This window comes from Varanus komodoensis, unplaced genomic scaffold (genome assembly GCF_004798865.1).
Source record: "Varanus komodoensis strain SLA01 unplaced genomic scaffold, ASM479886v1 scaffold1, whole genome shotgun sequence".
Taxonomy (NCBI): domain Eukaryota; kingdom Metazoa; phylum Chordata; class Lepidosauria; order Squamata; family Varanidae; genus Varanus; species Varanus komodoensis.
The window spans coordinates 122,266,870-122,287,856 of record NW_025335268.1 but is presented as its reverse complement, the minus strand read 5'-3'; the positions used below and the strand labels follow the sequence as shown (position 1 = coordinate 122,287,856).

Below are 20,987 nucleotides of genomic sequence, written 5' to 3'. Positions count from 1 at the left end.
CATATCTCATTGGCTATGTTGTCTGGGAATAATGGGAGTTTGAAGGGCTTCAGGTTGGCGAAAGATGTTAAACTGCATGCATGCCATTTGTATTCAACCCAATAGGCAAAGCTCCCTGGGCAGTTTACAAAGATTACTGCTTTTTGAACTTCTCTTTTTCATACTGAATGCCACCCTGAGAATTTTTTGTTACAGGGAGGGCTAGCAGTGGCTGTTCATTTAACAGCCCTTTCAAGCATACAAAAACACATGGACACAGAGGAGCTCAGGATAAGAAATATAGACAAAATACAGATCGTGACTTTGCTGTGTGATAGTCAAAGACGGAGATGGATAGAAATTTACAGGAGTCATAGAAAAATAAGCAGTCTTAAGGGATGAGATATGGGGGTTCACATGGACAATTTCACAGATTGGCACAGAATCAATTCCTGCCACCATCTTGGGATGTCAAAATGTTGTGCATATTGTGTCCCCTTTTGCTTGTGATGAATCAGTCACTTGGATAGCCACCAGTATAGATAGCCAATAGTCTTAAATTCAGGTGTGCCAACTATTTGTGCTCAGCATGAACTTCACTTCCTTAGACACCTGCTTCCAACATGCCCACATGGTCTTCAGAATCTGACCACTGAAAGAAGCGCTTCCTCCTAGAAACTGGAGAATACAAAACTGGATCTATCATGAAATAATCTAGTTTTCTACGCCCCACAGATGACTGCTTATGGTGCTTTCCTTCACAAGGGGTCCTTCTGTCGCAACTATTTCAACATTCTGGACTTGGTTGTTGTTGCTGTGTCCCTCATCTCCATGTGGTTTGAGTAAGTATGGATGAAAGGGCAGTAGGTCATTCTTGGATGTTTTGTGGATCATGAACTAATGGCCAACAGCACCATCTCTAGAGGGGAGCAAGATAGTACTGGCCATTCTGTCTTGGAAGTTACAGTGAGACTATGGGAAATGATGATATGAAGAGTGCATCTGTCTTGTCAAAGTGCTCTCAGACCTCAGCTATGCAGCCAAACCTGCTTGTCTGAGATCTTGATCAGACCTCTGTGGTTCCCCAGCAGCCATAGCCTCTTCCTCTTTCCTCCGACACCTAATGGCTGGGTGATTTCCATCTGCTAAAGTTTAGTTGCTGGCAGTAAGGGCTTCAAGCTAAAATGTATGTGTCTTTTTCTGACCCAGTTCTGTTTTGCTTCAGCTGAAAAGTGGCCCCAGGGAGTTCCTCCAGAATTGAATTCAGCCCTTAAGCTGAAGGAAGTTCAATAGCCCTGCTGCAGAGTAAGGAGTACTCTGAAATATAAGAAAGATATTTCTGAGAGAATACAAGGAAGTTTTTATATAGATAACTCCATGTACCCTGTAAACACCAATGCAGGAGCTACGAGTACATAGGGTGGGAAACGCTGAAGCTACCAGAACTGAAGATAAAATTCACATTCAGTGTTATCAGTCAGTACACTGACAATCAAATAACTGTTCTCCTTCTCCACCCCTCCAAAAAAAGATTATGATGGAATTGGAGATACAATCAGCTCCTATAATGTAATCCACATGGCTGGCTAAGTAAGAGTTTTAGAAGCTACACAGTTCTGCCTTTTCCCTCCACTCTTTGCTACACAAAGCTCCTTCCAATATCCACTGTGGATGGTTGTGTCAGCTGGTGGCAATATCAGGGAAAGTGTATGGATACTCAGAGTGTGAGGTTTGTCTGCCAAACCTCACGCTCTCTGAACATATGTTTAGCTTAGTAATACAGGAATGGACATTTGGATTAAAACAGTGTTTTTTTGACACTACAAATTCTATGCTTTGAAATAAAACTTACCTTTTGAGCCAGAGGACTGGGAGTTTATTCAGGGTCAAACTGGATGTGTCAAAGCAGGGAAAGAGCGACGGTGCTCTTCTCAAGAATTTTCTCAAGCCACCCTGGTAGTTAGAAAGTCCTATAAAGTTCTCTGGCACGCATTCTTATTCACAATTGTGCCCCCCTAATTCCATCTCTAGAAACAATGTAAAGACCATATCATGATGAGGTGATCTTGCAGTTTCACTTCTGTTTTTTAAAGAGCACTTTCCTGGGCTGTATTAGAGCAGGGAAAATTGAGAATATTTCTGAAAGTGAAATAATATTTTTTCTACTTGTGTAATTGTGATACTTTGCTATAGTACAGTGCCACCTAGAGGTTATGTAGCAGAAAAACATGAAAGGACAAACTGTGTAGAGCTCGGATTTCAGTTCTGTGGCAAAGCTGAAAGCAGACCCAGTGATTAACAGCCTCATGTAAAAAGGCTCATGATGCTTTTGTGGACAAAGGTTTGAAGCACATTAAAGATCTTTCTCCTGTCATGCAACAGGTCCAGTGCCATCTCAGTGGTGAAAATCCTAAGGGTGCTCAGAGTGCTGCGACCACTGAGAGCCATTAACAGAGCAAAGGGGCTAAAGGTGAGCATGGTCATGGGCAGTTTCTCCTCTATTAGATATTCCAGGAATAAGTATGATACTTTAAGCTGGTAGCATGCCTTGAAAAACATCAATGAATTAGGCAAAGCAATCTTTACTTATTCTTATATGTTGCTGGTTATTGGGGATTTGGATATTAAGACAATCCAGAAAGTCACAGTGAGGATGGGCAGATAAAATCCATCCAGTTGACTAATCTGTCTCCCTTTCTATCTCTTTAGCATGTGGTCCAGTGTGTTTTTGTGGCCATCAAGACCATTGGCAATATTGTGCTGGTTACCTTCTTGCTGCAGTTCATGTTCGCCTGCATTGGGGTGCAGCTCTTCAAGGTGAAAATATTTCCTAGATAGAATGAATATCCATCGTGCCCTATCCCAAGAGTTTGCAATTAAGAGTTTGTTTGCTTAAATCAGGATAGTTGTGCATGGTTCCTAATGCAGGATTCAGATATTCAAGGCTATATATCCTAAGAAACAGAAATATGAAAAGTTCCCAGTTACCTTGGGATTCTCCCTTTATCATTAAATAACCTCAACAAGCTGGATTAATACCTTTATCCCATAAGCTACTTTCAAAGCAACAGAAAAAATACATAGCAGAATATCAGACTGTCTCATGAGAGGATTTCCTAGCACTTAAAGAGAAGGAGGTCCAGAATCTCCCCCCCCCCCCACTAAATCTGCCAGTTACAAACAATTCCAGACAACTTTACTGTCATAGAATGAAGGTTAGTGCTTCAAGCCCTTATTGCTGGAAGATGGGGGGGGGGGGGGGGCAGAAGGTAGCTAGTATCTCCACTTCCACCAGTTCCTCCAATGAGTAATGACTTAATTGGGAAAAAGCTTCCTTATCTCTATATAGACCAGTTGTCCTCATATGCTGTGAATTCCTTGGATAGGAAGTCTTGGAGGCAGTAAGTCTTGTAGGTGCCTCTGTTATTGTTGATGGTTATGGAGCCTGGATATGAGGGACAGTTTTGGTTTGTATTATAGATTCAACTGGGCAATCTGCATAGAGAATGTGTGAGAGGTCTGTATAGGGACAATTGAGTTGAAGGCACTCAGGGACAGTTAATGATAGTCTACAAATGCATACATGGAGGGAGCCACACAATAAAGCCATTGTCATGAGGTTTCTTGCCATCAGTGTATGAATCAAATGGGCAAGATCTTAGCCTCATCCAAAGCTGTTTGAAGTACTGCAAGGTTTTGGGTCATGCACTTCAGCTGCAAGGGCAAAAATACAACATTCTCCATCAAGAATTGCTGCTTCCTCTCCTCCAGCAGTAGATACAACAGTAGGCTGCAGCATAGCTGGGGATGTTCCTTTTTCAGAGAGCTGGAATTTAAAAAAGCCACAGTTCCTGAACAATTAAATAATTGTTCTGACCTCTGTTTAACTGCAGGGAAAATTCTTCAGCTGTACTGATCCAACCAAGTTGATCGAATCTGAATGCAGGTGGGCCTCCTTGGTTATATATCATACCTTTCTACCATACAGAACAGTATAATCACAGAGTGGAGGAAAGCAGAGGTCCAGACTAGTTATGGCACTAAATGTGCTGCTGCTGCTGATGACAACGATGATGACGACGACAGTGGCAGCCACACATTTAGCTTCTTCATCTCCAGGGCTGGTGTAAGGAATAGGCATGTCTGAGCACTGGCTGCAGCTCCACAGCCCCCTGGAGCGAGCTGCTCCCCCTTTTCACCATTGCAGCTGGCTTGTTCACTGGCTTCCCGCTGTCACTCAGACAGTGGTGGTGAGAAGGAGGACGCACAGCCCACTGGCTCCCTGGCCTTCCCTATCCAGCCAGCAAGAGATGAAATGGTGTGAGAGGGAAGGAGCAAGAGTGCCCACAGACAATGGGGGTGGGAAAGCAGACTCGGGTGAAATAGGGGGCCTATTGAGGGGGTGGTCCCCAAAAGCCCTCAAAAATCTGAGGCTGGCATTGTCCCTCTCCTTCATAATAGAATGCACTTCAAGCAGTCCCAATATCATTTTGATAGTCTGTACTAATATACTGCATTCCACTCACCACATTCCTTCATTTCCATGGGCTGCAATGTAGGTGGGGCAGAAATTGAACAGAATCTTTTAGATATTACCAAGTTGGAAGCACTTCCCAGTTTTGGTTGCAGCTACATATTTTGTTAGCTGTTTGACAGCTAATTTGGCCATGAAGAACTGGGTGTTCAGGACTTCCTATGTAACCCATTGAGCTCAAGACATTAGTGTGTACTTCTGTTTTAAAACTTGTGATTTGTGCTTTTGGGAGATGCCCTTACTAGTCTGTTTTGGATCTGGTTTTGCTTTGCACTTTGGATTTTAAGATGTAGTAAACATTCCTTCAGATTCCCCATCATTAACAATACAACAGTAACAGTAAACAATAAGCCAGAGGGCTTATTACAAAGCCAGAAGGGTAAATTCTAGCACAATATACTAAATCTCCTAAGCCAGGGATATTATTTCATATGCCTAAATAAATGCTACCTACATTTCCCTTACAATTTCCTTAAAAATCCAACATGAAGAAATTTTAATGGCTTCCATAGGCAACTGGCTCCCATTGCCCAGTAAACCATTTTATATTTTTTTCTAACTTTTGACCTAGTAAAATAAATCTTTCTGCTGCTTTCTTTTTAACAAAACCCCAGATATGCAGAAAATCATGAAATTTAATTATTTTCAAATGTATCAGTCAAAAGTGACTGAACTGGAGCAAATTTCTTTTTCACTGTAGTGAAATCAAGAGTGAGTAACTGAATCAACAGGAATAAAATTAAGGCTGTAATCCTATGCATATTTTCCTGGGAATAAGTATCCATTAAACTCATGAAAACATACTTTCAGCGAGGCATTCATGGGATTGCATTGCATTCAGGTATAAATTCATGAAAGGTGCAGGTTCCTCGTCTGTGACTAACACAACGTTTTTCATCCCAGGGGACATTTCATCACCTATGTTGATGCTGATCCAACGCAGGTTGAGGAACATGAGCGGATGTGGATCCACAATGATTTCCACTTCGACAATGTCTTCTCAGCTATGATGTCTCTCTTCACTGCATCCACTTTTGAAGGATGGCCTCAGTGAGTGCAGGACCCAGCATGGGGGTCGGGTGCAAGGTGGGCTGCAAGGAATATTTAGAGGAATTAGTCGGTAAGCCACTTTTGCTAATTGGCTTGGCTACAGTGTGCAAGCAAAGCAGCTCAGGAAGGAACTTCTTAGAGCTGTGCCAAGAATTATCCCACATTTTTCCCAACCGTTCTCATTCAATTTGATAAAGCAATTGGCTTTGAAAATAAATTAAAAGGAGAAGAACATTTTGGACAAATAATATGAGTAGTGTTTGGGTTTCTTGAACTGACCTTCTTTTGGAAGTGGCTGAGAAGTGTGCACAATGGTCTTTCTCTCCGGCAGCCTCTAACCTCCTCATGCTGCCCGCAGTTCCGTGGTGAAGGCCCTTGAGGCGATTCCTCCCAAAGGGCATTTTTCAGATCAGAAAGCTCAGGCAGCCTGGAAGGCTGCAGGGCGATGGAGGGATGTGCAACAGAAAGAAATACACATGCAAGACCCTTGGCTGCCTTGCAGCCATTCAGTAAGCTCAAAAATACATCATAAAAGCTCCTGGAAATGAGGAATAAACAATGGAAACCTTTTTCATGGGGAAAGAAAGCTTCCAGGAAATTGGAGAATAGCTGCTGGCATAGCACTAGCTCTAGCTTTGCTGTGGAGCAGGAGACAAACCTGTCTCCCTCACTTCTGCACTGTAATGAATGCAAAATGGGGGCCAACCTGGCAACACAACTAATGCTGCTCCCACTTGTAGGAAGAGTATAAAACATCCCCAAACTCCTTACAAAGAGGAAGGAAGTTGTGCTACATTCCTGTTGCGAATCCTACGTTTTAGAAACCTTTGGAATTTCTCCTTACCTTGGAGAAACGCAGTAAAAATGTCCTCCCAGCTATTTTGCCCAGAAATAAGGTGGAGAATTAGTGCACAGCCTAATTTCATGCATATCACGAATGATGCTATTGGCTAAGGGGTCAAATCTGACTCCCTGGGGTTTCCCAGAAAGCTCCCCCATTCCCCTAACTACTGATTCTTTGATCATTTCCTAGTTTTGTGCACTTTTACCACATTCTAAAGTCTGAAATGCCTTCCTTGAGAGTTGGTTCCCAGCAGTAAGACCTTTAAGTTAAAATATGCTGAGTTGCATTTTTGGTATTTTGGACCTTCCCCTTTTGCCTTCTGCCCCACTTGCTCGTAGGAGTGCAGCCCCCAAGCGCTTCTCTGAAAAGAAAGGTGGCCCTTGGGCTAAAAGGGTTATCCACCCCTGTTCCAGGCCATATGCTCTCTACCACGGCACTTAACATTCGTGTAAGCACTGCAGTGGGTGTCACAACAGAGGAGAGGAGGTCTTTCTCTGTGAGCAGGTATTGCGGTTTGACAATACCACAAAAAAGTATACTCCCACAGTGTAATTTTGAGAAAAAGATGTCCAAAGCCCATATAGCCAATAAATTATTTAACTGGTTACAAAGGGATCATTTAAGATAGGCAGGCCTTTCATAGGAGGCACTGTGGACACTGTTTCACCTGAAACCCCTTCCATGGCCACAGTGTGCCAGGCACCTCTACAGTCCAGTTTCTCAAAGCTTTTGTGTCTGTGTGTATTAATCCTGATTGCGATGCTGTCCCTTCCAGACTGCTGTACAGAGCAATTGACACCAGCGCTGAGAACGTGGGCCCCATATACAATCATCGCATGGGCATTGCCATCTTCTTCATCATCTATCTCATCCTCATAGCCTTTTTCATGATGAACATCTTCGTAGGCTTTGTCATTGTAACCTTCCAGGAGCAGGGTGAAACAGAGTACAAAAACTGTGAGCTGGACAAGAACCAGGTAGAGTACATCTGGCGAAGGGACAGGGATGGGTTGAGCAGAACCAGTTCTAGGTATTGCAGGCCTGTGCAATGAGGAGTATGAAGCATATCAGAACGACAAAGGATCGTCCTGAGATTCTAGGCCAGGGAGCCATGGCCTGATCCTGGACCAAAGTCAGGCATGGAAGTCTGCATGCTAAGTATACTGGAGTCGGAACCTTCATTCAGAAGTGGTAATTACTCTGTGTCTGGCAGTCTTTTGAACTGTGCAATAGCTTTGGTAACCTCTCTGGAATTTGGGCTGGGGAGACATTATTACAGAATGTAGCAACAACATGTAATCTCCAGTTCTTTCTATTGAAGCAGAAAGGAAGACTAGTTGATATCCTGGTACATTGTTAGGCACATGAAAGATTCAGGGCCCTGGTCAGTAGGGCAGGTATCTTAGGATATATGGTGGCCTCTGCTTCCTTTGAGAGCCTCAAAGAATGGACGAGTAGAATTCTTGCCCAGCTATGGAATGGTGCTACTGGTGCTGATAATAGCAAAGGGAGTCCTGAGGCAAGATCGTCTGTGGAAAAAGAATAGCAAAACAGTGTTCTTTTGTGAATTAGTTGCTCTCACAGCTCAAATGGATGGCTCTCACAGAAAAGTTTCATGTCTTAATTTATATCTATGTATGCACATTTAGAATAATTACTAGGATTATCTAATTCATTTTTCATCCAAATCATCTCAAATAAAATAAAGCTATCCTTTTGTACCCTGACCTAGATCATCCCAAACCAACAGAAGAGGTTTAGTTTTCTAAGCTTAATTGGCATGCAGAAAGAAGTAGAAGGGCTTTTGGAGGAGTGGGAGAGGCAGGAAAGAGATGTTGCAGCATATGGGATGCAGAGAGTCATCATCTGCCCTCCCTCTTAAAAGTTGCCCCCTGAACGGCAATTAAGCTGAGAACACCCCCCCCCCCCCCCACACACACACAACCTTCCATTGGCATCAACAATAGATTTGGGGTCCTGGGAAATAGATCTGGAGGTGGAAACTGATCCGCCCAGGCCTAGCAACCTTCTGCATGAGGTGTTGCTGCTTGTTCCAGACCCATTCCCTTAATTCGCTGTTCTAGGAAAAGCTTCTTTGCAAAAGAAAAAAGAAAAAATGTCTAGTCATTGATTTCTGACAATCCCCTGGTCCTACTTGTTGGAAAGCAATCCATTTAAACAATTTGTTTATGAAGAGACCAGGCCACGTGAAACATTTGGCACTTCTGGGCAACACCAGTAATGTCTCATTAATGGGAGAAGCTAAACACTTCGATCGATGGCATCACTTCAGCATGAATTCTGTCACCTGTCCCTTTAGCTCCATTGACCAATTTTGCCTTTCTTCTTGCTCCAGCGCCAGTGTGTCCAGTATGCCCTGAAAGCACGACCTCTGAGATGTTACATTCCCACCAACCCCTACCAGTACCAGATATGGTACGTGGTGACTTCCTCCTACTTTGAATATCTCATGTTCTTCCTGATCACGCTGAATACCATCTGCTTGGGCATGCAGGTATGGATAAGTAGTATTCCTGGCCAGCTGTGGGATGGTGCTGCTAGTGGTGGTAACCAAAGAACTGGGATCCGGACACATGGCTGCATGTAGGAGAAGAGTTTCCCTCTAGGAAGCAGTTGTGTTTAGAAATATGAGTTCAGCTTTCATCCCTTGGCTGCACATTATATATGCACAGCTTAATGGGATTGAACAGGCCTGGTGGCTGGGATCCCAGGAATATTCCGTGCATCCCAAGAACTGAAATGCAAAAAAGCAATGAGAAGCATTGCTAGAGGAAGTTTGTTGGATTAAGAGAGCTTTCCATTAGGTGCACCTCTGTCCTCTCCCTTTGACAGAGGTCTATATATGCAGCATTTCTTTCTTTATGAAGGGCTTTATTTTTAACTAAAACTAATGTTTATTAACTCATGCACTTTTCAACCACCCCTACAGCATTATAATCAATCAGAGACTATGAACCAGGTGTCAGATGTCCTCAATGTGGTCTTCACCATCCTTTTCACAGTGGAAATGATCCTTAAACTTATAGCCTTCAAAGCTAAGGTGAGTGGGTCAGGAGCAGAAGAATAAGGCTCCCCGTAGAAAGTTGGCCAGCCATCTTGCTTGCAGCAACACTCTTCAGTAGAGATACTCCAGAGAGATGGCTGGGGAGCAGTGGTGATGGAGCTTTCATTTGAATGTTTACTGCTAATAAACCATTAAAGTCAAAGGTTTCATCATCAGTTCTTGGGCTGGGAAGTTGCTGCTATTTCTTTGGAGTCCAATTTTGTATTTCTTTTCCAGGGCTACTTTGGGGATCCTTGGAATGTCTTTGATTTCCTTATTGTTGTTGGCAGCATCATTGATGTCATCCTGAGTCAGATTGATGTAAGTGTAACAAGGGCAACCAGCACCCGAGGGAGGTTTGGAGGCTGGGAATGCTTGAAAGAGGACAACCATGCAACAGAAGGGGAGGAAAAAGCAGTGGCTTCCAGCTTCTCACCAAATATGTGGGTCCCTGCATGCTTGAACAGAATGTCTGATTCACAGCAGCCATTGCACAACTCCGGCTTCCTTCTGAAGGAGATAAGAGTGTTTGTGATCCTTGAGCCGAGGGAATTTTTAGCCATCCCTTTCACAGACAGACCTGGATGAGCCTAGTAAGTACTATGAACATTGGGCATCCCTGCCAAGAAGCACCACCAAGTGGCCTGCCCTTGACCATAGCTAATGTACTGGAGATATGGCACCATACCCAAGACATTCTACCTGTCCTGTAATTTGTGTTAGTGCTCTCTATTGGCAATTGATAAGTAGTGGCAAATTTAGTACAAAACCAAGCCTTAACTGGTTTGCCTCATGGTACTTGCAAAATTTCTGCCATGGCAACCTTGCTTCAATTATCTGCTTATTATGTGTGCTTATAGTGTGACTGTCTTTATGGCAACACTTGCATATGCAAGCTGTGCTTTCTGTATACATGTGCATGGATGCTATGATATACACCAGGGTATAAGAAACATATATACCATAGGTGGAATAACATACGCATAGCTGCACTGTTCAGCATATGAGTAAATATTAATGGATTGTTCTGTCATTGTGTGCTCAGTGCACTGCGAATGCTTCCCTATATAGATAGATACATAAACAGCTTCAGGAATAGCATTTATCCAATTAGCATCCATGCCTAACTCCATATTACCAAGAAGCCCTACCGAAAGCATCAGAATCTGACAATGAACACTGCCTGCCTTTTTACTCCAGCCTCTAGAAAAACCTGCTGTGCTCTTTCATGGACTGAACATACTTTATCAATCAATGCCAGATCCTTAGAAATCACCAACGTGAAAGTTAACCTGCCGGAGGATGTTTCCAAGTCTAAGTATCCAGACCTGCCCCAAGGATATACCCATCAAGGCACAGCTGAACTTTTTCTTTTTTCCCTTCTTTGGGAATTGGATAGGTGGCATCTTCCTTGGCCTACTGGGGAGTCCCAGAATTTATATTCTAAGTTTGCAGCCATAGACTCATCCACTTTCATACTTTCTCTAAACATGGCTAAAAGACTAGGTTCTACATGGTTATGGTGCAAGAAGATTAAGTTAAATGGAATTCAGGAATGTAGACTGAGGAGGTGGAGGGCTGCCTGGGGAATTGTTTATTTTTTCACAGCAAGCAGGAGAGGATCTCACCATGGCTTCATCTTTCACTGGGGCTTTTACCTGCCACACTGAAAAGCTGCTTCCTGTTGAATATCTGTAGATTGAAAAAAAAAGCTAATGCTTGGACCATGAGTTTCATAAAATACACTCTTATCATCCCATGGTGCTGGCAGGATCACATAGCTCTGTTCTGGTTCCATGAAAATCAAAGGCATTTCTGGTGCTGCTGTTTCTCAGGACATTCTATCTTTACTGAATCCCAGGACATAATATGGTTGGTTTCTAAACTTTGTCATTATTCTCCTTACTGTCTTCTCTATCTCTTCTTATTCCCTCCTTCCTTCTAGTCCATGTTTTGTTTCATTTATGTGTATACTGGTGTATAATAGACTCCCTGCTCAGTTAGTTGTTTAGATGAACTAACAAACTTTGTGTTACAGTCTCCTATCCAAAACAAAGCAAAGCATCAGACATGTTAAAGTGCAGTGACATTATCTGTAGGCCTTCCATAGGTGTGTGTGCGTGTGTGTGTGATTAAGATTATAATTTCTCTCATGTGTAATATATATGAGAGAAATCCACAATATATAGGATCTTAAGGATCATATACTGTGTAAAGGGGACCACCTTGTGCAAATTGGGGTTTGTAGCCAAGAAAAGCGAGGAAACAGATTTCAGTGATCAGGTAAACACACATATTCACTTCTTTGCCTCTGGATTCAGTATGACCATATATAGCACATAAAAAACACCCATGTGAGTCTACCGCCAGGATTTTAACATGTCTGCATTTTGAAATTAGCACTTTTTGTTTGAATACATTTACAATTAATTGCAGCAAATAATCATGGATAATATTTTTTTCTTGATATGAGCCATCTTGTTAAATTCTGTGAAAGACACTCACCCACAGGTTGATCTGCCCAGTCTTTGGATTATTTCCATGTACAAAAGAAAGGGCTAACGTGGTTAGAAGAACTCTAAAGCATGTTTAGAAGTCTGCAAGATAACACACTCCAAGAGTGAAGCCCTCCTACTGTAAAATGTCACAGCAGGAGGGTCTAGTAGGGAAGGACATGTTAAGAATCCTAATCTCTTACACAGGTGCCCAGTAATATGCCTTATTTCTGGCTGTAGCTGGTCATACATGATAGACAGGTGTAGGCATCTAATCTAAGAATAGATGGGTCCTTCAAAGAGATGGTTTAGAAGGCTTCTGTGCCCATCACTTCTTACTGCAAGATAATGTAAGCTCAAACTCTTGACTTGTCCAGGATATTTTGTTAAATTCTAGTTCTAAAGGGAAAATTTGAGGTTCTGGTCAATACAGTCGTTCAGTGCTCTTCCCTTCAGGTCAGTGCGCTGCACGTGAGTCCAGATTCTGTCCAGTGGCCACCCTTTTGTGCACTGTTCCTCGAGTCCTTTCTGCCTGTCGTCTTCATGGTAGCACCAGTAGCATCTTCCACGGTCTCCCTCTGGGAAACACCAGCTCCTCCCAATCCTCCAGCCCATTCGCTGTCTCTCTCAAGCTCCCTCTGTCTCCCATGTCTTCATTTTCGCACTGTAGTCCTGGGATTCCTTTGCTGACTCTCTTCTTCTCTTGACAGACCATTCTTGCTTCCAGTGGTGGATTATACTGCCTAAGCGGTGGCTGTAATGGCATTGTAAATATCAGCTGCATGCACTTGTTGTGGACTACTTTTTTCTTTCATATTTCCCTTTTTCCCTTCCCAGACCATTCCTTATTGCCGTGTCCTGCAGTGTTAGTGTGGATTGCATGAGACTGATGCAAAAAGTGAGTCTTCAGAGATGCCGCCATAGGAGCCGGGGTTGGGGAGTTGTGCGAACCTCTAGGAAAGATGCCGGTGCTGGGAGGGAGCAAGCCTAGAGGCTTATCCATGCAGCAGCTTCTTGAAGTTTTAATTTAGTGCTTTAACGTCCTCCAAGAAGCAACGAAATCTCATAGCAAGAATCCTTTGATTGAAACAGTACCTTGCTTCTAGCCACGTCGTGGAAAGCTTAGGGTGTATCTACACTGTAAGCATCTATTGGTTTCAGGTGAACTTAATAGCTGTGGCTTCCCCCAAAGAATTCTAGGATTCATAGTTTGGTGATGCTGCTCAGAATTCTGTTAGGGACCCCTAAGTCCTCTCACAGAATTGTGGTTCCTTGGGGGAAGAGGCCTGTGATATGCATATCCTGCCATCCTCACTCAAGCAGTCATTGATACTCTTCCTTTGTTTGAACTGCCAGGGACAGATTGGAATCTACTATAGTCCCAGCACCTCATGTGTGTGTGTGTGTGTGATTACAGGGAGTGGAATGTATCAAATTGATTTTGTGTACTTTTAAAGACTCCGGTATGGTTGCAGTTCAGCTGCAGACTTCCATTAATGGTGTATACCTTGCTTCAGGGGAAGGCAGCAAAGATGTAATCAGTTATTCACTTTTTAAACACTCTGATTTTTACAGCAGAATCCTGGATCTATAATTTAGAGAGCAAGAAAAGGTTTTTTCCATACTAGGATCTTAATGACCACATCGACACTGCTGTAAATCTGAGAGCTGGACGTGCAGTAGGTGCAACCTGATATACAACTTCCCCTCTTGTGCTGCTGGTCCCTAAGGTGACCAGAGTATTAGAGTCTAATTGCTTTTTAACATGAACATCTTATCTTGGGACAGTGCATTCCATGATCATGCTGGCTGTAACAACAGGCTGAGAATCAGCATCTGTAGGAACTTTTTGAAGACCGAGGAACAATATTCAGGCCCTAATTCTTCATGCACTGTGCTACTTCATCTTCTGTTCCGCATGTGGGTGAGGCTGATTTCCCCAGACAGAAGAGTGAATGTTACATTGCAGGGCTGGAGCATATAAAAGTGGTGTCTTGCTTTGCAGTGCTTCTCCACTACCCATTAATTGCAGAAATACTGAAACACATACAAAAAGCCACGGTGGTAGAAGTACCCAAAGATATCAGCCATGAGAAAGGAGCTCCCAACTCTTTCAGTATCCTCACAGCAGATCGATAAGGGCATTTGTAATTCATATGCAAAGCAGCTGTGTCCCTCAAGTCTTCTGACCTAGCTTTCAATATATATGCTATGAAAATGGCATTGTCTTCATGATGGCTGATAAAGAACATCTGGTCATTGTAATACTTAAAAGACTTCAAATCAATCCATTATTGGTCTTCATCTATCATCATCCACTTCCCCCACCCTCAATAAAGATGACAGCCTAGATAAGAAGTCATTTTGACCTAGGCCGACCAAAGTAAAAGAAATCTGAATATTATTCATAGACTGCAAGAATATATCACATTCTTTATATATTCTGCAGAACCTATGAAATGCATTGTTGCACAGGGCTTCCAGCACTCAGCTTTTGATGTCAAATTTCTAATACTGTTCTGGTGACACTTTTATTGTTGCACCAAAAGAACAGTTGTGCAAAGCAGATAATTGTCCATGCAATTGTCAGGTTTTTATTTTTCCCCGTTCTGCTAACAAGGGCATCATTTAAAGTCTAGCACATGGTTCTTCTATTCCTGCCTGAGCCTGCAGACCCATTCTGTATTGCATCTATTACAGAAGAAGATTCAGCAAGAGTGGAAAATCCTATAGCCACTAGATAAAAAATGGATCACTGAATGAAGCTTTTACTATCTGCAGAAACATATCCATGGATCACTTTTGTAATGGATGTGTGCTATTGCACAAATGACCCATGAGAACTGCTTTACTAACATGTCATGGGACAGAGTGGTGTCATTGTGCCAACATGCGCATGATCTTAGGATTTGTACTACAACCTGCCATACCTTCCCCACAATGAATGGACTCTCCTAACTGTAATTTTTCTGAAGTTATTCTTAATACCTACACAAAGCTCCTAAGATTTCCTAAGGAGAGGTAAAGAGAGCTGGTTATAGTGGTTTCAACCCAGTTTGCCCTTGTAGCATAGATAAGATCTGTATGGCACCAGATCTTCCAATGCCACCTTATGCCTGATTTAAGAGGAACAGAAGGTGTCCTCTCATCCTTCCTTTCCCTTCCTTCCTGCCATGCTGGACCCATGACTTTGAATGGCTCAAGCCCATTCTTCATTTCAGTGAAGCCAGCTCTCCAATAGTTCTAGGGGGAAAGTGGTGCTTATCCAGGGAAGATTTGTTAGGTGTACAACTAGGAGGTTCTCTGTTGCAAACCTGAATATATTGGTGGTGGCATGACTCTTCTTCCTGTATCCCAAATCTTCAGCATGCAATCACCCGTGTAGTTTTATCCAGTCCCTTAGTTTAGCATGCCCTTAGGCCTGAGCCCTTGTTCTACATGTGCTAAACCATCACTGTGCTTATTGCCATGGGATATATTCACAGACTAAGCAGCCATTGCTCCAGGGGACCAGCAGTACTGGAGAGGCCATTTCACAGGTAACTGTCTGTCTGTCTGTCTATCTGTCTGCAATAAATGAATGTTACCCTTCAATGGAGCTTTAAGAGGATTACACAGAAATGTTAAAATAAGCAACTAAAATATTACAACATATTAAAAAGGAGGGAATTTTTCATTAAAAAGCCTTGGGAAATAAACATGTCTTTGCCTGACAAAGAAAAGATAATAACATTGATGGTGGATGATTCCCTCTTTGGGGATGGAATTCCATAAATAGGTCACTGCCAGTGAAAAGGGTCCCTCTCTTCTTGTCCCCTGCCTCACTTTAGATGGGAGGGGCACCTGGGGGCTCGCCTCCAAAGTGACCTCATAGTTGGGTAGATTAGCAAGTATGTACATGGAATTGTGTGCAGAATCTGACCAGAAGAAAAAGAAGTTCCTTAATACCGGCAAGATATGTTTCTACCTGCCAACAGCATTCTGAGGTAATAGAAAATTCTGCCCAGAGGCAGCCTAGCTGTTCCTCAGCCTAAGCAGATCAAAGAAGCGCCTTACTGCAGAAGCGAGATGGTCCCCCAGTGAGAAGGCTGAGTCCTGGAGCAGATATGCAGTATCATGCAAGAACCTTGGGGTTGCCAAAATGCAGAATTCAAAAAGGGTTTCTTTAGCCATAGCCTCACAACTAGCTCTTTCGAGGCAGCCAGGACCACCACCTCCCCTTTCAATGGTGTATTAATTCCCTCCTTGTCAATCCCCTCTGCTTGTAGTTAATGGCCCTGAAGGACAAGGGTCAAGAAGTCAAATGTCATGTTGCATCCCTGCAAGCACCTTGTCCACAACCTCTCGCAGTAATCACTGAAAGTCATCCTACAAAATAGGACTAGAGGGTGCACTGAACCTGTCTTCTGACCACTCTGTAGAACTTGCAGCAGTCAAGCTGTAAGTGATGTGAGCAATGATTCCCTTGAAGGGTCTAGCAAACAAAACGCCGGGTGGCCATTGTAGAATGAGAGCCAAGCCACCTGGAAAAGCTCTGCTGGACGACACCCTGGGGATGATATGGTGGTAAAGACACATTGTTTCTTCACTACCATCACTGCCACAGAGTAGGCATGGTATTGCACTCTTACCTGTGTTTGGTCACATTTGCACTGCGTTTTATAAGAAACCCACGGGCAAATAATATCTCTTTCCTTCACCTGCTTCATTCTCACTCACTGCTCTTTCCATAGCTTCCCGCAATAGATCCTGATGAAAGTGGCCGGGTCTCCATCACTTTCTTCCGACTTTTCCGTGTCCTACGGCTGGTAAAACTGCTGAGCCGAGGAGAGGGAATTAGGAATTTGCTGTGGACCTTTATCAAGTCCTTCCAGGTGAGTACCTCCCACTGGCTGGACAAGCTCCAGGTGAAGGCAAGATCCTAGCAAGGGGATAAGATTGTGTAAGACCAGACGAGTCCGACACTTTCTGACTCATTACTTTGCTGGAGCTATGTAGCATGCATGACCCTTGGGTTTTTCTGTGCTTTGACCCATAGGCACTTCCTCACGTGGCCTTGCTGATTGTGATGCTGTTCTTTATCTATGCTGTAATTGGGATGCAGGTAAGGATGCACAATCCCAGGTATATAAGAAAGGCTGCTTGGAGATCCCAGGGAAGGGTCATAGACCATACTGACATTCCCTTCCTTGGAAGCCTTGCTCACTCACTCTTATACTTTCAATCCTTCTCATCTCAGGGTCACAATTCACATAACTTGAAAGGTGTAGCAAACTATTACATCCCCACCACCACCACCACCACACACACCGTATTTTCTTAAAATTCTAAAATAAGCACAGGGGACCCAGTCTGGGTAAGGGCCTTGCCATGAGATGGTAGTAGTAAGCAAGGTTTACAGCTTTGTTCCCATTACAGTCCCAGTCTGGACTGGGCTCCTGCATCTGCAATTCATATTGCCCAGATGTGATCATGTTAGCAAAAACGGTTTCTGATCTGGCTCAGGACCACAAATGTTAAAGCTTTGTTTGGCAACGTAATTTGCAGGTATGGCTGGCCAAGTTACAGAGTGAATATTGTGCCCATTCACAGAACCCAAAATATGGCAAGCAACCGAGGGCCAAACTATACATAACTTCAATGTAACCTGTAACTTCTCTTCTTTTTGTAGAAAGTGTAAGGGGTCCAATCTGGATCAGGACCTTTGTATGGCAGACATGTTAGGGGAGCTTTAACCCTTCTCCCCCATACTCAGCTCCAGTCTAGATCACACACATCCTATGTACACCTGCTATTAATATTGCCAAAAAGTGATCCTTGCAGGGGGCCAAGTCTGGCTTGGGGCCACCATGTGTGAGGGTGCAGCTTTCCTACCACCTCACTAGGTTCCTAGCCAGATAATTATTTGCCCTGATTCAGCAGCACTTTGACTTTAATGGGACTTAATTTCTATTTAGTGGGATTAACGATTGCACCTACATTTATTTAATTTCCTTTGCGGGCAGAGGGTGGGAACCCAAAGGATCAGAGATAATGAATGCTTTTAATGAGGCTTTTATTGCTTAATTGCCCTGCCTTGAATATGGAATTTTACACCAGTCTAGACTTCATCATCTTCTGTTTGTAATCCCCACCCCCACCCCGCCCCATGTTTTCCCATCCCTTCTGGCTTTGTTCTTACCATTAGGAGTGTGGTTACTCGGAGAAGGGCTTTCTCAGCGGTGGCGCCTAAGTTATGGAATGCGCTCCCCAGAGAGGTCCGCCTGGCGCCGTCGTTATTTGTTTTTCGGCGCCAGGCTAAGACCTTTTTATTTAAGCAACATTTTAAATGCTAAATACAATTGAATTTTATCTGGCCAGGGCGGCTTATTTTATAATGTGAGTTTTAATCAAGATTATTTTATATGGATTTTAACTTGTTTTATCTATGTTGTAAGCCGCCCCGAGGCTTCGGCGAATGGGGCGGCATAAAAATGTTTTAATAAATAAATAAATAAATAAATACCACAGTCTGCTTAGGAGGGAGAGATGGAATAGCTGCACCATGGCAGTGTCAAGAACTTCCTATTTGGAAGCACCTAAGCTGTAGTAAAATGGATCCAAAGAGCACATATTTATCAGAGTAATGCCTAAGAGCAAATGAATCCTATAACAATATTGAGTTCCTGCAGATGATGGATAAACCTTCTATTTTACAGATGTTTGGGAAAATTGCTCTGGTGGATGGAACCCAAATAAATCGGAACAACAACTTCCAAACCTTCCCACAAGCAGTGTTGCTGCTGTTCAGGTCTGTATCGTTTCAGCCCATTCCTGAGTTGTGACCACATCCCCAGGAAAGGAAATAAGAACATAAGAAAACCTCGCTGGGTCAGCTCGGTGGGCCATCCGGCCCAGCACTCTGCTCACTCAGTGGCAGATCAGCTGCCTACAGGATCCCACAAGCAGGATAGGAGTGTGACTGCACCTTCCTGCCCAAGTTCCACAGCAACTGGGGCACATAGGTATATGGCCTCCAATCCTGGAATGCAGCCCCAGCCCTGCAAGCAGAAAACTGCCCTCAGTCAAGTTGGACATGGGGCCGCCCTTCATTACCCCCCAGCCTGGGGATGTTCTCCTTGCTCAGTGCCATATGTCGCTCTTTCTAGTATTGCTAAGGGAAAGCCAGGCTCATAGTCCACTGGGTATGACTAAATCATACTATAAATTTGTACCATAAAAGTGCTCTGGTTGGCTTCGTAGTTATGATGGAACAACATGGTCACAAGTAATGGGTGACTATAACACGCTCTGCTTGCCGCTGCCCTTGAGAATGGCACAGAAGTTGCGGCTAGTGCAGATTGCCATGGCTCAATTGCCATAGGGAGCAGAGAGAAACCACGCATCGCTTTTAAAGCAGCAGTGCTCGCTGCCAGTATGGCTCCCAGTCTGAGTTCAAAGGGTTGGTCGTGATGCTAAAAGACAGCCTGAAATCTTGTGATTTGAGGGAGGACTGTTTTTATTTGCTTGCTCGGATTATTATACTGTTTTTGTATTGTTGTGCTTTTATTTACATAGTTTTTATTATTGTGCCCTATCTATTGACAGAGAGTGAGTTGGAAATATTTTAAATAAATAAATAAATAAAATTCCCAGCACACCATCTGTCTGGAGATGAGTTAAGCCCTGGAGCAGATACGGTGCTTCATGGCCCTTTGTGAAAACGCCTTCCTTCCTTCCTGCCAGCAACCCAGAAATGAACGTTTTAAAAAATGGAGAAGGCAGCTTGTTACAATATATGGGACTAAGCTCCAAGAATCCGGGTCTCTATCCCTTTTCCAGACCAGGATATGTCCTCTGACTGCTTAATGCATTCTGGAAAGGGAGCCCTCTTTCACTCCAGCCCTGTCTCCAGGTGTGCAACCGGTGAGGCCTGGCAGGAGATCCTACTGGCTGCCAGTTATGGGAAGCTGTGTGACCCTGAGTCTGACTATGCTCCTGGGGAAGAATACACTTGTGGGACAGGCTTTGCTTACTTCTACTTCATCAGCTTCTACATGCTATGTGCATTCCTGGTATGTTCCTTTTTTGCTCTCCTACCTGTGCTTATTTCCTGGACAATGAGCACACACCTGCAGCTTACTGATAGCTTGTCATCATCATCTTCCTAGAAGTGAGGAAGAGCTCATTCACCCCGTTCATTTTAAAAGGTGCACCCAGAAGCTCACCCTTTCCACACTTCTGCTCTCCATGTCAGTTGCTCCAGGCACTTCTCTGCAAATGCTATCAAGAGCTGGAAGGCAACATAGATTGCTTTTCCTCTTAGGCTTTATTTCTATCACACAAGACTTGGCAAATGTGCTGCCTCTGGAAACTCCAGGAGGCAGTGGTTTAAAGAACTGTCCCAAGCCAGTTAAGGCAAGAAACAGAAGGCTGCTCGGAGCTTTGAAGGTTATTGGAAAGAGGAACCTGCTGCTTGTGATGGGCACTCTTATCTCACAGTCACCTGTAGTCAAGTAGCTGTTGCAAGTTTTTGTACCATTTCAAAAACTCATTTCATCAGAGGACAAAAGAAATGAAGGTTGGCTGTTGATTTCATACATTTCTTAGGTGCCTTTCAAGACTGCAGTCTCTCTGAAACAAGGTCTTTCTCAGACCCCTTTTTTACTCTTTGGTTTGTTTAAAGTCATCATTTTCTCCAGGCCCATCCTTGCTCCTCACAGACCTGATGTCATTCTCACTGATGGCAGACTCTTATGGCGCCTCCATAAATTGGTGTTAGGAGCTACTGCTCGCCAATCTCCAGACCTTAGGAGGTTCATTCTTCACTCTAATGAAAACATTCACATGAATCAATAGACTGCAATTCTATCAGGACTTTCAACCATAGATAGGTAGGCAATGGGTATCGAGACAAACGAATTGCCCTCCGTTTTGAAAGGCAAGAAGAAGCTGTTCTGCACAACATTGCAGAATGCCTATAACATGCTTCACCTCCCTCTTTGGAAGTTGCCTGAACTTCTAAAATTATTTAAACACATC

The 20,987-nt window shown here is 43.5% G+C and overlaps 1 protein-coding gene across 1 annotated transcript in view; it reads left to right on the top strand.

Moving 5' to 3' along the window:
• The window catches only part of CACNA1S (calcium voltage-gated channel subunit alpha1 S), a 70,640-nt gene that overhangs the window by 36,896 nt on the left and 12,757 nt on the right, over positions 1-20,987 (top strand). Inside the window, exons 20-33 of the mRNA XM_044431785.1 lie at positions 715-821; positions 2,362-2,449; positions 2,689-2,796; positions 3,873-3,925; positions 5,417-5,563; positions 7,183-7,384; positions 8,764-8,922; positions 9,358-9,468; positions 9,709-9,792; positions 15,452-15,505; positions 16,700-16,840; positions 17,005-17,070; positions 18,665-18,756; positions 19,861-20,020. Of these exons, the coding sequence (XP_044287720.1) occupies positions 715-821; positions 2,362-2,449; positions 2,689-2,796; positions 3,873-3,925; positions 5,417-5,563; positions 7,183-7,384; positions 8,764-8,922; positions 9,358-9,468; positions 9,709-9,792; positions 15,452-15,505; positions 16,700-16,840; positions 17,005-17,070; positions 18,665-18,756; positions 19,861-20,020 (1,572 nt within the window). The remainder of the gene's footprint in view (positions 1-714; positions 822-2,361; positions 2,450-2,688; positions 2,797-3,872; positions 3,926-5,416; positions 5,564-7,182; positions 7,385-8,763; positions 8,923-9,357; positions 9,469-9,708; positions 9,793-15,451; positions 15,506-16,699; positions 16,841-17,004; positions 17,071-18,664; positions 18,757-19,860; positions 20,021-20,987) is intronic.